At 35.3% G+C, this 15,424-nt stretch overlaps 4 protein-coding genes across 4 annotated transcripts; all 4 read left to right on the forward strand.

Moving 5' to 3' along the window:
• Positions 1–2,222: 2,222 nt before the first annotated feature.
• Positions 2,223–2,849, forward strand: RO3G_02951 (uncharacterized protein; the record flags this gene model as incomplete). The annotated part of the gene is made up of 1 exon (XM_067657542.1): positions 2,223–2,849. The coding sequence occupies one exon, from the start codon at positions 2,223–2,225 to the stop codon at positions 2,847–2,849; it is 627 nt and encodes a 208-aa protein (XP_067513643.1).
• Positions 2,850–4,121: 1,272 nt separating this feature from the next.
• On the forward strand, positions 4,122–5,860 carry RO3G_02952 (uncharacterized protein; the record flags this gene model as incomplete). The annotated part of the gene is made up of 2 exons (XM_067657543.1): positions 4,122–4,291; positions 4,372–5,860. 2 exons carry the CDS (start codon positions 4,122–4,124, stop codon positions 5,858–5,860), a joined length of 1,659 nt encoding a protein of 552 aa, XP_067513644.1.
• A 2,981-nt stretch (positions 5,861–8,841) lies between these two features.
• RO3G_02953 (uncharacterized protein) lies at positions 8,842–13,626 on the forward strand (the record flags this gene model as incomplete). The annotated part of the gene is made up of 2 exons (XM_067657544.1): positions 8,842–10,183; positions 10,283–13,626. 2 exons carry the CDS (start codon positions 8,842–8,844, stop codon positions 13,624–13,626), a joined length of 4,686 nt encoding a protein of 1,561 aa, XP_067513645.1.
• Positions 13,627–14,247: 621 nt separating this feature from the next.
• RO3G_02954 (uncharacterized protein) lies at positions 14,248–14,658 on the forward strand (the record flags this gene model as incomplete). Its single annotated transcript, XM_067657545.1, has 1 exon — positions 14,248–14,658. One exon carries the CDS (start codon positions 14,248–14,250, stop codon positions 14,656–14,658), a length of 411 nt encoding a protein of 136 aa, XP_067513646.1.
• Between the last annotated feature and the right edge of the window lie 766 nt (positions 14,659–15,424).

Consider the following 15,424-nt stretch of genomic DNA (forward strand, 5'->3'; position numbering starts at 1 on the left):
AAGTAGTAAAGTAGTACCTTCAAAAACGATTTTATAATGTTTTACAATGGCCTGAACAATCTTCTGGCTTAAAGACTACGGAAAACATGTCATCATTGGTGAAAAGGAGGCTTAATGACTATGAAACTGTACTAAAATGCATGAATGAGCTTTATGAACGTATAATCAAGTTTTATAGGAGCTTATAATGCCGGAAGAGTGATAAAAAGTTACAGGAAGTATGCCACAACATATACGTAAGTATATTTAGAACAAAGGACGTTGGTCAAACTATTAATAATTGTTAAGGATACATAAGATTATAGTCACTTTATTTTAGTAAAAGGAATCTCATATGATCCTAAATAATATGTTGACATAACTTTGGAATCATTTATAACATTATTCCCAGCACAGATCAATAAAAGACCTTGATTAGATTTTTATATTAAGCTTTATTCATATTAACTTCACACAGTCAAATGTATGGCGTGGTTGTAATATAGTTTATTGATGATATGAGCATGTTGAATAAGGAATGACAATTACTTACCGGATCATCATTAAGTCACGCAAACATTTATCCTAACTGAGATATTATTATTAGCCGTAATATCCAATCACGGAACTAGAGGATTTTATATTCATCCGTACCATCTCCTAAATAGTCCTACATCCAGAGTTATCTGAAACCATCCTGTTTTGCCAAATATGAAATAGAAGACAAAAACTACAAAAAGACGATAGTTGTGAAACTAAAGATTATATATGACTTTATTAATAGAAAATATTGAGAGTATTTATACTTTTTGAATGTCTGGGTCTTTACCGCTATTTCAATTGATCGGTTAAAAGAATGATATGGAATATAAGGAAGGATAGTGGATAATCAATAGCCGCTGTCTACTTGACGAATCAAGGGACAATGAAGTAATTAAACTATTGATCTAACGATAATTATAGAATAGGATTGAACTGCCGTTGTTGTAATCAGGTTCCGATATAGTCTTTTAGAACGCTGGTAGGACAACAGGGCAAGATTGGCTATTGCAGAATTCTCACGTTTATTAATAGAGATCTGGTTAGACTATAATTCTGTAGTATCCAAGTTTATCCATGAATGTTCACTTTATTAGTTGTGTGGATACAACACATCCCAATAGCATAATTGACAATACAAGCTAGGAACAGGCTAAACTAATAATTAGAAATAGTAATCATCTATTCTGTCGAATTGATCATTGTCATGTTTTGACATGTCAATAAGATAACAGTCTTATCATTCTAAGCTAAATCTTTACAAATGAGTTTGAATAAGAATAGATCCTGATAATTACCAACTGCCCTGAACAGCCAAGTTTCACTTTCATCTCAACAGTTGATTATTTACATCAGTTTATAAAATTTTTCTTATACATGTCAAATCATATCGGTCGTAACTATCTCTTGTCATTTAATCTCAGGTCTTGCTCAACTAATATAAATAGCCTTGGAATCTTTCTTTAATAAAAGTATTCGACTTTAGAACTATTGTTCGGTCTCGTTAATTCTTCTTTTTCATATTTTAAATACTTAAAAACACTTCAATCATAAATCTGTCCTAATTCTTTATCCGTATCATGTCTATAAATGTTGTAGAACAGTAACTGATTGTAGTTGACATTAATAAATATAAGTCTTAATACAAGATCATAATTAAAATAAAATAAAATATAAGTTTATTTAAATAAGATCATACAATCAATTCCAATTAAACATGTTCTTTTAGAATATGTATTGTATTCATGAGAGTTCTTTGATAAGAAGAAGTATCAACTAAAATAACCAAATCCAATCCAATGTCAGGAATATTGCTAATCTTTCACATAATTGAAATAACGCGTAAAATAACGTTATTCAATTCAGTGAGGAATTCCCAGAATAAAAGATAATCTATGACAGACATACAAAAGAACAAATGAAAAGTTTTCATAATCATAATTATAGATAACACTTGCTAAAGTACCTGAATATTAGAAGAACGATAACAATAGAAGATATCAAGCCACTCACTCAATAAGATATAAATACCTACCTTCAATTAGAATAATTTTTACTTTAACTTAAACTGAAATAAAGATCAGTCTCGAAAAGTACCCAAACTGTTTCTTGATCTTTGTTTTTACCTTTTCCTTTATTATTTAAACCATTATACAACATTTTACTTTTTGAATTTTGCTCTTTATTTGAAATTTAAAATACGTATGTCTGAAAACACTCTCGGTGAAATTGCTGATGGTACTAGCAATCCTACTGATTCTCCATCTACTGTGAATCCTTCTGTCCAACTGGGTACTATGGCCAGTAAATATGCTCACTCTGATATTACTCCTATGGAAGAAGACACTCCTACTCCTGTAACGCCTAAACCTGAAGATGTAGCTCTTAAAAGCATTGGTATGATCAAGGATATGAAAAAACAAGCTTTGGTTCTGTTTGCTGCGTACATGAATTCAAACCAATCTAGTCCTGATAGTCCAGAAACATTGCAAGCTTTGTCGTTGTATAGAGAATTTGAACAGAAGATAGTGGCTGCACAAGAAGCCCATAAATCAATGATCTCTCTTTTTGATGATAAGCAAGACTCAAATGGCTCTGAAATTCTTGGTTCGGTGCGTTTAGTAGTCCCAAATGATTTACCTGTGTTACAATTACGTGGTGAGGCACTGTGGAAGAAAAAGTCAGACCCCTTTGATTCTGCTTATGACTTCTGCAATACGTTTGAAACGGTACTACATGCTCATGGTTTGTCACTTAATTCAAATTGGGAACGGGCTGAAGGAAAAGATACGATGCAAGGAGATTCCGGGCCGGGTATTTGTCCTACCTAGATGCCAAATATAGCAATCGATGCAAATAATTTTTCCGCATCGAATGGTGTTACTTTCGAGGCAGTCACGTTTAAACTCAGAGAGATATGGCGCTTGCAACACGAAAAAACCTCTTTTGAGCTGACCCCACAAAAACGATGCGGAGGGATTACTCTACCAATATTTGTACAACATCAGCAAGCAGTACCGCAATCGATGCAAATAATTTTTTCCAATCCAATGGCGGTACTCATAGATCTCTCACTGTAACACACAAGGAGGTACAGGCTTTTAAAGACGAAAAAACCCCCTGGTCGGACGGACATTATGCTACCAGAAAGGATTACAAGCCGAATTCTTGTCCTACCAATATGACAAGCTTATCCATAGGTAGAAACAGTGTTTCCGCATTTAATGATGGTATTTACAAGGTGATCACATCGAAACTCAGCTTGGTATCCGTCTTAAAGCGTGAAAAAAGTGCTTTTGCTGATGGACAAGAAATTGTACAAGTAGACTGCAATCTGAATATTGTTTCTAGTTACACTTAAGGTATTCTGAGAATCTCAGATGATATTTCTACATTGATTGCTGATAAACTTTAAGCACTAAATTCCTTTTACAAAAGATAATTACGAAGCAAGCAAAAAGGAGCATGAATAAATCTTTGGGGCAATTGTACAAAGCCTCTCTTTTTGGCCTGAGCACTATCACTCCTTTCTGTGTGTTTTACAACAATATCAGCCATACCGCCTTTTCTAAAGCGAGGTTCATAATAGGTATACAATGAAAAACTGCTGTTGGTTGCTAGTAAAAAGCTTATTATACTGTAATGTTTAAGAATTCACCGAACTATTGGTTCTATAATGCGAAAATGGACAAGAACTCTTTTTGGGTAAATAAGATTACGACAGTGACAAATTAAGCTAACAAACTTCATTTGCACAGTTTTAAATATGAGACGGGTGAAATATCAAAACTGGTACTATGTGCTATAATCTGCAAATAGAAGAACATAGGGTGGATTAGAATAGTGAAACCATCCATAATAGCATGCATATGTAACCACAAGGCGCAGGTATATAATGAATCGTAACTTCGAGTACCAATTTCCGAGTTGTAACCACGAGTGTTAATTTCCGAGTTGTAACCACGAGTGCTAATTTCCGAGTTGTAACCATGTGCATATTTGAGTATGTGATATGTGAAACAACGTGTTTAATTGCATTTCAAATATCTATATAAAGAGACATGCCTTTTTTCTTTTTTTCTTCTTTATTTTATCTACTTAACATGCTTCGTCTCAACTCATCTGCTTCTGTCCATTCAAACAACGGTGCCACTCCTCGTAGGGGCGGTCGAGTATCTGGTCAAGTAGTTTCAAGCTACAGGTCTTATGTTCCTCCTGCTGGTGACCGTGTCCTTGAAGCGGAAATAATTGTTAGTCCCGAAAGAGCATGGGAGTAAGTTAATTATAATCAAAAATGTTACATTGCGATAGTGGGATTTATTTTCTTACTGACCCTTTACCTTTTTTTTGCAGTCATCTTTTATCCGCAAACAACGCCTTTCATAGAACCAATGTATGTGGCATTGATGGCTGTCGAAAAGTTTGCACCCTAAGAAATCGTGTCGACAGCGGAAGACTTACGTACTATTGTGCTGGTGGTCTTGACATCGATGAAAATGGTAATACTGTTGGTCACCCTGGTAGAAAGTCTCGTGTCTGTACGTACAACTCGGTTTTTTACAATCGTAAATGCTTGACAAACTACACTCTTTCGGTGATGTATGATTATCTAAAAGACGCAAGCATCACCAACATTTGCAACTCCCATGGCATGAGCCGTCCTGCTGTGACTTCATTGGCAAATGATCTTCGATTAATGATGCTCAGTGACTACAATGCCCATAATCGACAAGAGGAGCATAAACTAGGCTCCAATGTAAGGTGTCACCATATACAAATAGATGAGTCTAAGTTTGGCAAGCGAAAAAACCATCGTGGTCATCGTGTAGAAGGCATCTGGGTCTTTGGTATGGTTGAATGCTTGGTCCCAGTCAATGAAGCAGATCGATTTTACACTTACACCGATCATCGAACTGGCGAACAAGAGCTAAGACCTAGGTATGAAGCAGGGCGCAAATTCTTTTGCACCGTCCCTAATCGGACAGCGGCAACACTCTTGCCCATCATTTATGATAACTGCCAGCGTGGGTCAACCATTAGATCTGATGGATGGAGAGCATATTCCGGTCTGCACCCTAGGGAAGAGCGTGATGAGAATACTGGCGAGATACTTGACAATGCAAGCGCTTACAATGACGGCAACTTCTTCTTTGCCAGGCATCAGGTTGTCAATCATTCCTTAGACTTTGCCACGGTAGATCAAGTACAAGGTAACCAAGGCTCATTTTCTGGTTTGCCCATATCGGGAAAGATTCATACCAACATGATTGAAAGTATGTGGGCTCCTCTAAAAGCGTTTATCAAGCCTCGTAACCGAACCAAAGAAAACTGCTACAAACGCATCTTGGAGCATCTTTGGCGAAGCGAGAATGCCGGTAATGTCAAGCAGTACTTTGAGCGCATGATCCGCGAAGTGGCAATGAACTCAGATCCAGCTGAACGGTCTGCAGAAACTGAGGATTGGTTTACGCGTGGTCTTGATGGTAACTCACCTTCAGTGTCAGCTCGAATTGCAGCTAGAGATGCTCGTCGTTTTGAAGCATGGGTAGAACGTCGTCGTGCCCGCGATGCTAGGGAATTATTAGAAGAAGAAGCTATACAAGCTAACGATAGCGGGGAGGAGCTAAATGACACGGCAGAAACATCCAGCTTTTTACTTCAATCAGAGCAGGGCAGTCCTTTGGTATCTAGAAATGGTCAAAACGAAGCCTTACCTGCACGTAGTAATCGTCTTGGTGGAAGGCCTCGAACCGGAAGCCGCCCTGTTGGTAGACCTAGAGGTGTTAACCGTGCTACCCGTGCTACCCGTAGAAATTTAGGCAACAGAGCCAGTAATTCATAAATTAATTATGTTTACAAATAGTTCTAATTAAATATGTACCTGCGGGTTCTATGTCTTAATTGTATCCCTTTCATGCTTAACAATAAAAATAAAATATCACTCTCAAAACACTAAAAAGAATGGTTTGCTATAAACTTACACTCCTTCCAAGTCAAGTTCATACATACTGATGATAGGTATGCTGTAGTAGTGATGTCTATTAAAAGTATGCCAAATTTCAGTCCCTTTGTCTGAGTAAAAGGTGCTATTGAGCAGTAACCAATTAAAGTCGACATTGGCAGATATAAGATTCAATGCAAGATTGTAATTAAAATAAAACAAGATATAAGATAAGTTAAATAAGATTATGTATGTCGTATTTTTGTTATTACACTTAAATGTTGAGTGCGATTGATCAATATCTCCATTCTATATAATTTAAAACTATTTTTATAAAAGGCTACTGATATATATCCTTCAATATGCACAGCTAACTTTAGTAACTCATACTTTGTAGCTATGGTTCCTTGATTACTAAATTTATGAAGACGTCGTCTGATTTAATGGGCTCTCTCGTCTGTCTTCACTCAATAAAAAAATTCAAATAACTCATCAATTATCAAGTTTCAAGTTTTACTTTATTTTGAACTGCAATCGAGTACGCACCATCCCAAATATCACAACAATGATTAATTTCAGGTTAATGCATTCTTCTAGAGTATGCTTTATATTAATGATGGTTCTTTGTGTTGTAGTCGTAAGGTTAAAAAAAAATAAAGCAAAAAAAAAAAAAAAACAATAAAAACAGCAACAAAAATAAAAAAACGCAGCAAAAAAAAACAGTAACAAAAAAAAACAATAGTAGCAATATAAGATTAAAATCCTTCTTTATATTGCAAAAGAGCCCCGTTTTATGGATCAAAAGTTGGCATCTATTTATATTCTTTGTGAGCGTAGCTATAAAGGATATAGGTTCGGTAACGATGTCGTGCTGAAGAACCAATGATTAAGCTAAAGCTTGTCGATGTTCTAATATATGCATTTGAAATTGAACAATAGAAATAATAACCAGTCAATTAACTTCGATCTAATTACTTTTGGGGTTGACAATTGATTAAACTCTCTAGGATGACGAATACTGATCTTATTGTTCTAAATTTGGAAAAGTGTAGAATTGTTTAATCATAATTTAATCTTTTGCGTATCTTTATTTATTATAATTCAGCTGGAGTCGTGTAGAAAATAACTATGCTTACAACACTTCGTTAAGTATCAACTAAAGTAATAATTTTTTTTTCCTATTGTTAGAAATCTAATCCAATGTCATGAGTTCTTCTGATCTCACATAGATGAAATAACGCTATTCAAATCAGTGAGGAATCCACAGAATAAAAGATAATCTATCACAAACATAAAAAAGAACAAATGAAAAGTTTTCATAATCATAATTAGAATAACACTTGCTAAAGTATCTGAAGATTAGACGAACGCTTACAGTAGAAGATATCAAGCCATTCATTCAATAAGATATAAATATCTGACTTCAATTAGAATATTTTTAGTTTACATTAAACTGAAATATAAACCAGTCTCATGCAGGACTTACACTCTTTCCTTATTATTGTTCAGTCATTTTTTTCATTACATGACAACTGGGTATATGTTACGATTGTTATGTAAGATACTACGAAGGGCAATCTTTAATAGAATGAGCAATCAATGTAGAAATATCATCTGAGATTCTCAGAATACCTTAAGTGTAACTAGAAACAATATTCAGATTGCAGTCTACTTGTACAATTTCTTGTCCATCAGCAAAAGCACTTTTTTCACGCTTTAAGACGGATACCAAGCTGAGTTTCGATGTGATCACCTTGTAAATACCATCATTAAATGCGGAAACACTGTTTCTACCTATGGATAAGCTTGTCATATTGGTAGGACAAGAATTCGGCTTGTAATCCTTTCTGGTAGCATAATGTCCGTCCGACCAGGGGGTTTTTTCGTCTTTAAAAGCCTGTACCTCCTTGTGTGTTACAGTGAGAGATCTATGAGTACCGCCATTGGATTGGAAAAAATTATTTGCATCGATTGCGGTACTGCTTGCTGATGTTGTACAAATATTGGTAGAGTAATCCCTCCGCATCGTTTTTGTGGGGTCAGCTCAAAAGAGGTTTTTTCGTGTTGCAAGCGCCATATCTCTCTGAGTTTAAACGTGACTGCCTCGAAAGTAACACCATTCGATGCGGAAAAATTATTTGCATCGATTGCTATATTTGGCATCTAGGTAGGACAAATACCCGGCCCGGAATCTCCTTGCATCGTATCTTTTACATAGTCCTGGGAACGCTTATTACCTTTATGCATGAACCCAGAACAAGTCTCTTGTGTTGTAGAACAGAGTCTGATCATAACGGACATTGAATAATCACAACTAAAAGAAGTATATTAAAATTGATAAAAGATAATAATTTAAATCTTTATTAAATAAAATATATTCTTCTTCTTTTTATATAAAACTATCACTATTCGATTCATTCTATAAAATAAACATGAATACTAAATAAGTCATGATCTTTACTATTCATCATTTCTGTAAATGAATAATAATGGATCAGGTACCTAGTCAACTTTGATCTGACTGGAGGCATTTCATATAAATATATCTTTCCTCTCAATGAAGACGGGACAACTCTCCCAGATCAGTTAAAGAACAATAAGATCTATAAAAACAACGAATTAAAAATTTTCATAATCGATTCAGTGATCACTATTCAATCAAACGTGTCAATGATTGGATCTACGCTCATAACTACTCATTTACCCGTCAATTGATAGAAGAATATAAATAGTAGACTTTGTAATGTTTTCTTTTTAACAATTAAGATTGTCTTAAATAAAGTTCAGTCTCAAAAAGTATTCTTTTGGTTTATCTTTGTTATTTCTTTTACTTTACCAGAACATAACATTTTACTTTTTGAATTCCAAACTTTATCGCAAATATGTCTACTGATCAAGAAAACCCCATGGTTGACCCCGTTGTCACTAGCTCCCCTGGAAATGAAGGTTCTATCATCTCTGATCTTTCTTCTCCTCTGTCCGAACCTCAAGGAAGTATGGCTAGCAAGTACGCTTCTGAACCTACCCCTATGGATACGGATACTGCTACACCTGCTCCTAAAGTGCTGGAATCCACTGCTGATATCATAAAGCGCAAGTTCCAAATCATTGAAAATCTCAAGAACCACGCCAAATTGCACTTTATGGAATATATGGTTCTGAATGAAGACGATTCTGATCCTGCTGCCGCTCTTATTGCACATCAAAAGTTCAAAGAGTGCGAAGAAAAGGTTAATAGAGCAAAGGAGGCTCTCAAGTCGTTCACTGCCATGTTTGAAGAGGTGAAACCCCCTGTTGATGGTCCCAGTAATCATTATCTTCGTCTGGTTGTACCAAATGATCTGCCTACGCTGCAATTAAAAGGTGATGCAATTTGGAGAAAGAAGGCTGAGTGCTACGACAGTGCGTATGATTTTTGCAACACCTTTGAAACTGTCTTGCGCGCTCATGGTCAAGCCCTCAACTCCAACTGGGAACGTTTGCTGCCGCTCTGCATGAACCCTGAGCAAGTCTCTTGGTGCAGGGAAGCACTGCTCGAAAAGAATCTCTCTTGGAAACAAGTCCGCCCTATGATCTTGGATCATTTCGACACCCCTTACCGCAAGTTCTTACTGATGGTTGAAGTCGGTTCCATGTGTCAAGGCACTTACGAGAGTAATAGGGAATACTCTAACCGTTTCCAAAAGATGCGTCGTGAAGCTGGTATGGAAGACAGCACTCTCCTGGCTGTTACCTATTTTGCTTCATTAAAAGCATCTGTCAAGTCTGTCGCGCAACTAGCGATATCCTCTCACTTTGGCTCTCGCTTACCTAGCTCGATAACTCAAATCATCGACTTGGTACTTGCCTCTGGTGAAGATTCTGCTTTTGCTGCCAAGACTCCCCATAAACGTGCTCGTCCTATGAACGATGATGAACGTACACCTCATAATGCTGGTAATACTAGTAAAGCTCCTTTTGGAACTAATAAAGTATTGGCCAACAAGTTCAAGACACCTCTGGCAAATAAGGGAAAGTATAAGCCCAAGCCATGTACTTACTGCCGCAAGGATTGGTTCCAAGGTCATAAGTGCAAAGAGTTCTTAGATGCTAAGAATAATAATAGCAATAATAAGGACAATGTTGTACATATAAACCGAATGGCCGTAAGAACTGAAAATAATGTATCCGATGAAGAGGATGAATGTGAGATAAACAGCCCTCTCAACCGTATGGCACTTGACTGTAAGTCTAAAAAAGAAAAAGAATTAATAGTTACTCGAGACTTTAAAAGTACTAATGATAATTCTATAACTTTTCCTATACTTGTAAACAATAGAAAAGCCATCACAATTTTGGATACGGGAGCAAATTTTTCCTCTATAAATAAAAAATTTTGTTTCCAAAATAATTTTTTAATTATTCCTCCTAAAAATAATAATGTCATAAAGTTAGCTGACTCTGACTCTACTACTAAGAGAATTGGTTTAACTGAAGTAAACATTAAGTGTAATGGAAAAAGTTTTAATCATACCTTTGAAGTAATGAATTTAACAAATGATCATGATATGAGTATTGGTACTGATTTTATGAGTAAACTTGGTATTGGTCTTACTGGTCTTCCTTATAAATGGGATGATAGTAAAGTATCTTTAGACAATTCCAAAGTACCTGAACATAAATTCAATGACTTTAGTGAACTCTTGAATAAAGTTGATGATGAGATGTCTGAATTAGAGAACTGCCCCGCTGGTTCATCTAATGAATATCAACAAGCATTAAACTATATTAAACCATTAATTCAATTAAATCAAGCAATACCTAAAGGTTCCTTTTGTACTATACCGGAATCTGTTGTCTCGATTGAAACTCCTGAAGGTGTCACATCTTATCGACGTCCCTATCCTGTGCCTTTAGCATATCATAAGATAGTACAAGATCAGATAGATGAATGGCTGGAGAATGGTGTAATCAAGAGAGCTCCTGCTAACACCGAGTGGAACTCAGCTTTGACTGTAGTAAAGAAGACCAATGCTAAGGGTGAAGTAACTGGTTACCGTGTGTGCCATGATCCCAGACATGTTAATGCTCTTCTAAAGTCAATTTACAGAATGCCCTTACCTAAAATTTCTGAATTATTTGAGGAATTGAAAGGAGCAACTGTATATTCCACTTTGGACCTTAAATCTGCTTTTAACTCTTTAAAAATGAATGAAGAGCATGCACACAAATTAGCTTTCTCTTGGAACTCTGTACAGTATATACCTGTTGGTACTCCTTTTGGTTTAAAGCATGTATCCAGTGTAATGCAGAGAACTATGAGCATCGCATTAGAAAACATGTCCTTTGCTAAATGTTTTGTTGACGACATAGTTGTAGCATCTACTTCCATTGAAGAGCATAAGCAACACTTGAAGCAAGTAATCGATAAACTTACTAAAGTAAATCTCAAGTTAAATCCTGATAAATGTACATTTTTTCAACGCAAAATTAATTTACTTGGTTTCAGAATATCTCCTAAAGGTGTTTCTCTTGACCTTCGTAAAGTTGCTAATGTGCAAGAATTTCCTGTTCCCAAGACTGGAAAGGATATAATGAGATACTGTGGACTCATAAATTATTTCCGTCCTCATATTCCTAAAGCATCCGCATTATTAGCTCCATTGGATGCGTTAAGAAATGAAAAATCATTGATTAAGTTATGGAATGATAAGCACCAACAATGTTTTGACAACTTAAAGAAAGTATTGTTAGAAAATGTAATTCTTTCATACCCTGATATGAATCAACCTTTCTATGTCGCTACCGATGCCTCTAACGTTGGTATAGGTGTCATTCTGTATCAAAAGATAAATGGGAAAGTACATTATATCTCTATGATAGCTAAAACTTTATCTAAAAGTGAACGTAACTATTCAGCTACTAAGCGAGAATTATTAGCAGTTGTATATGCTCTGAAGAGGTTCCATAAGTATTTATGGGGAAACAAATTTACCCTGTATACTGATCATAAGGCACTCACTTATCTTCATACGCAAAAGATTGCTAACGCTATGCTCATAAATTGGTTCGATACACTGCTCCAATATGATTTTAAAGTCGTTCATTTACCAGGTGTAGATAATATTCTCCCTGATACACTTTCTCGTCTATATGAAATTGAAGATCCTGTCAATGAACTGGGAGGGGATAAGCCTCATCTTTTGAATAGAGCAGCAGTAAAACTACCCAGTGAAGACAAAGGTGAATACATGACACCTCCGGATCCAGAAGAACGTAAACTACTTCTTCTACGTGAGCATATTAAAGGACACTTTGGTTCTGATGCAATTTACCATGCCTTAAAACGTAAAGGTATCTATTGGTCCAATCTGAAAAATGAAGCCGTAGAACTTGTTAAGAGTTGTATTCCATGCCAACAATTTAACATAATCAAAAAGGGTTATAATCCTCTAAGACCCATTACTGCCACATTACCTGGAGATAGTTGGGGCATTGACTTAGCTGGTCCCATGAAAACTTCCTTGAATGGCAACAATTACTTATTGATTATGGTTGACATTGCTACACGTTACTGTGTATTGAAACCCTTGCCTGATAAGCAATCTATGACAATTGTAAAAGCTTTAATCGATGTCTTCTCGCATTATGGTTTTCCACGTGTAATCCAATCTGACAATGGTGGTGAATTTGTAAATGAGCTTATGCAGTTACTTGCTGAAAATGCTGGTTATGACCATAGACTCATATCTAGTTATCATCCCAGAGCTAATGGAGTAAGTGAACGTTGGGTACAAACTGCTGTAAATGCAATAAAGAAACAAATCGAGGGTGCTAAAGCAGACTGGGATTTATATGTTCCTTCTACACAACTCTACTTGAATGGTAAACATAATGAACGTACTAAGACGCCACCCTTCACTTTAATGTACGCTCGTAACATGAATGACTTTGAAGATTTTAGCAAAGAAAAAAATAAGGCAACTAAAGAAGAAATAAATAAACAACTCCTTCTCAATATAAAAAGAATGACGGAGATTGTATTCCCTGCCATATATGAACGTACAAAAATAATCACAAACAATCAGAAGGAAAAGTTTGATGCGTCACATAAACTAATTACGATCCCTGAAAATAGCTATGTAATGGTAAAAGTAAATATTAAAACCAACAAGTTAGATCCTAACTATGAAGGACCTTATAAAGTAAAAAGAATTACTCAAGGAGGATCGTATGTACTAGAAGATGAAATGGGTGAATTGTTATCTAAAAACTACCCACCTTCTGCGTTAAAACTCATCTCACAAGATGAAGTTATATCAACAGATAAATTCTATCAGGTAGAAGCCATCTTAGCACATAAAAAGCTTAAAGGCAAATATCTTTATAAGTGCAGATGGAAAGGCTATGATAAGAGCGATGATACCTGGGAGCCTGCCTCTAACTTTACCGATCCTAAATTCATTACTGAATATTGGCAAAGAGTTGGTATAGTTCCTGAAGATATTAAATATAGATATGACCTTCAAAATAATAAAGGAAAATCTAATAACGTGAAGTTAATAAATACTTCTCATACAGGCAAACGAAAGACCAGAACAGATCTTAATGAAAACAGCCACTCTTCTACAACAAGTAGTAATAAAGTAAATGGCAATATAAATTCTAAAAGATCTAGACGGTATTAGTTATACCTGGGAGGGGATTATGTTGTAGAACAGAGTCTGATCATAACGGACATTGAATAATCACAACTAAAAGAAGTATATTAAAATTGATAAAAGATAATAATTTAAATCTTTATTAAATAAAATATATTCTTCTTCTTTTTATATAAAACTATCACTATTCGATTCATTCTATAAAATAAACATGAATACTAAATAAGTCATGATCTTTACTATTCATCATTTCTGTAAATGAATAATAATGGATCAGGTACCTAGTCAACTTTGATCTGACTGGAGGCATTTCATATAAATATATCTTTCCTCTCAATGAAGACGGGACAACTCTCCCAGATCAGTTAAAGAACAATAAGATCTATAAAAACAACGAATTAAAAATTTTCATAATCGATTCAGTGATCACTATTCAATCAAACGTGTCAATGATTGGATCTACGCTCATAACTACTCATTTACCCGTCAATTGATAGAAGAATATAAATAGTAGACTTTGTAATGTTTTCTTTTTAACAATTAAGATTGTCTTAAATAAAGTTCAGTCTCAAAAAGTATTCTTTTGGTTTATCTTTGTTATTTCTTTTACTTTACCAGAACATAACATCTTGGTCCCGTGAAGCCCTAATGAACAAGCGTTACACCTGGAAGGAAGTCCGTCCTATTGTTCTTGACCACTTTGATACTCCGTATCGAAAGTTTTTGCTAATGGTTGAAGTTGGCTCTATGCGTCAAGCTCCTTATGAAAGTAATAGGGAATATTCGAATCGGTTTCAAAAGATGAGAAGAGAAGCGGGTATGGAAGATGGAACCCAACTAGCTGTAACATACTTTGCATCACTTAAACCTTCTGTCAAAACCGTGGCTCAAGTGGCTATATCATCCCATCTTGGTGCTAAACTCCCTAGCTCAATTAATCAAATAATTGACTTGGTCCTTGCTTCAGGTGAAGATTCTGCTTTTTCAATTAAAAACCCACACAAGCGCAACAGAGGATCTGAAGAAGAACAAGTGTTTAGGATAGGGGGTTTTAGGTAAAAGTAGTATAACAACAAAGATAAAGAAATACTGTTAGAACTTGGTATCTCTTTATTAAGTTAAGATAACTAAGATTGAATATCATTAATTCTACATGTAAAAAGTGAGAGTATTTATAGACATGATACGGATAAAGAATTAGGACAGATTTATGATCAATTCGACAGAATAGATGATTACTATTTCTAATTATTAGTTTAGCCTGTTCCTAGCTTGTATTGTCAATTATGCTATTGGGATGGTTTCAGATAACTCTGGATGTAGGACTATTTAGGAGACGGTACGGATGAATATAAAATCCTCTAGTTCCGTGATTGGATATTATGGCTAATAATAATATCTCAGTTAGGATAAATGTTTGCGTGACTTAATGATGATCCGGTAAGTAATTGTCATTCCTTATTCAACATGCTCATATCATCAATAAACTATATTACAACCACGCCATACATTTGACTGTGTGAAGTTAATATGAATAAAGCTTAATATAAAAATCTAATCAAAGTCTTTATTGATCTGTGCTGGGAATAATGTTATAAATGATTCCAAAGTTATGTCAACATATTATTTAGGATCATATGAGATTCCTTTTACTAAAATAAAGTGACTATAATCTTATGTATCCTTAACAACAAGTCTCTCGTGTCTCTTTCGTAAAGACTAATAAAGTTTCAACAGGAACTAGTAAAGTCATGAATGGTATCAAATCGAACAACATAAGCACCAATAAGGGTATTAGTAAGCCCAAGCCGTGTACGTACTGTGG

Source organism: Rhizopus delemar, genomic scaffold (genome assembly GCF_000149305.1).
Source record: "Rhizopus delemar RA 99-880 supercont3.2 genomic scaffold, whole genome shotgun sequence".
Taxonomy (NCBI): domain Eukaryota; kingdom Fungi; phylum Mucoromycota; class Mucoromycetes; order Mucorales; family Rhizopodaceae; genus Rhizopus; species Rhizopus delemar.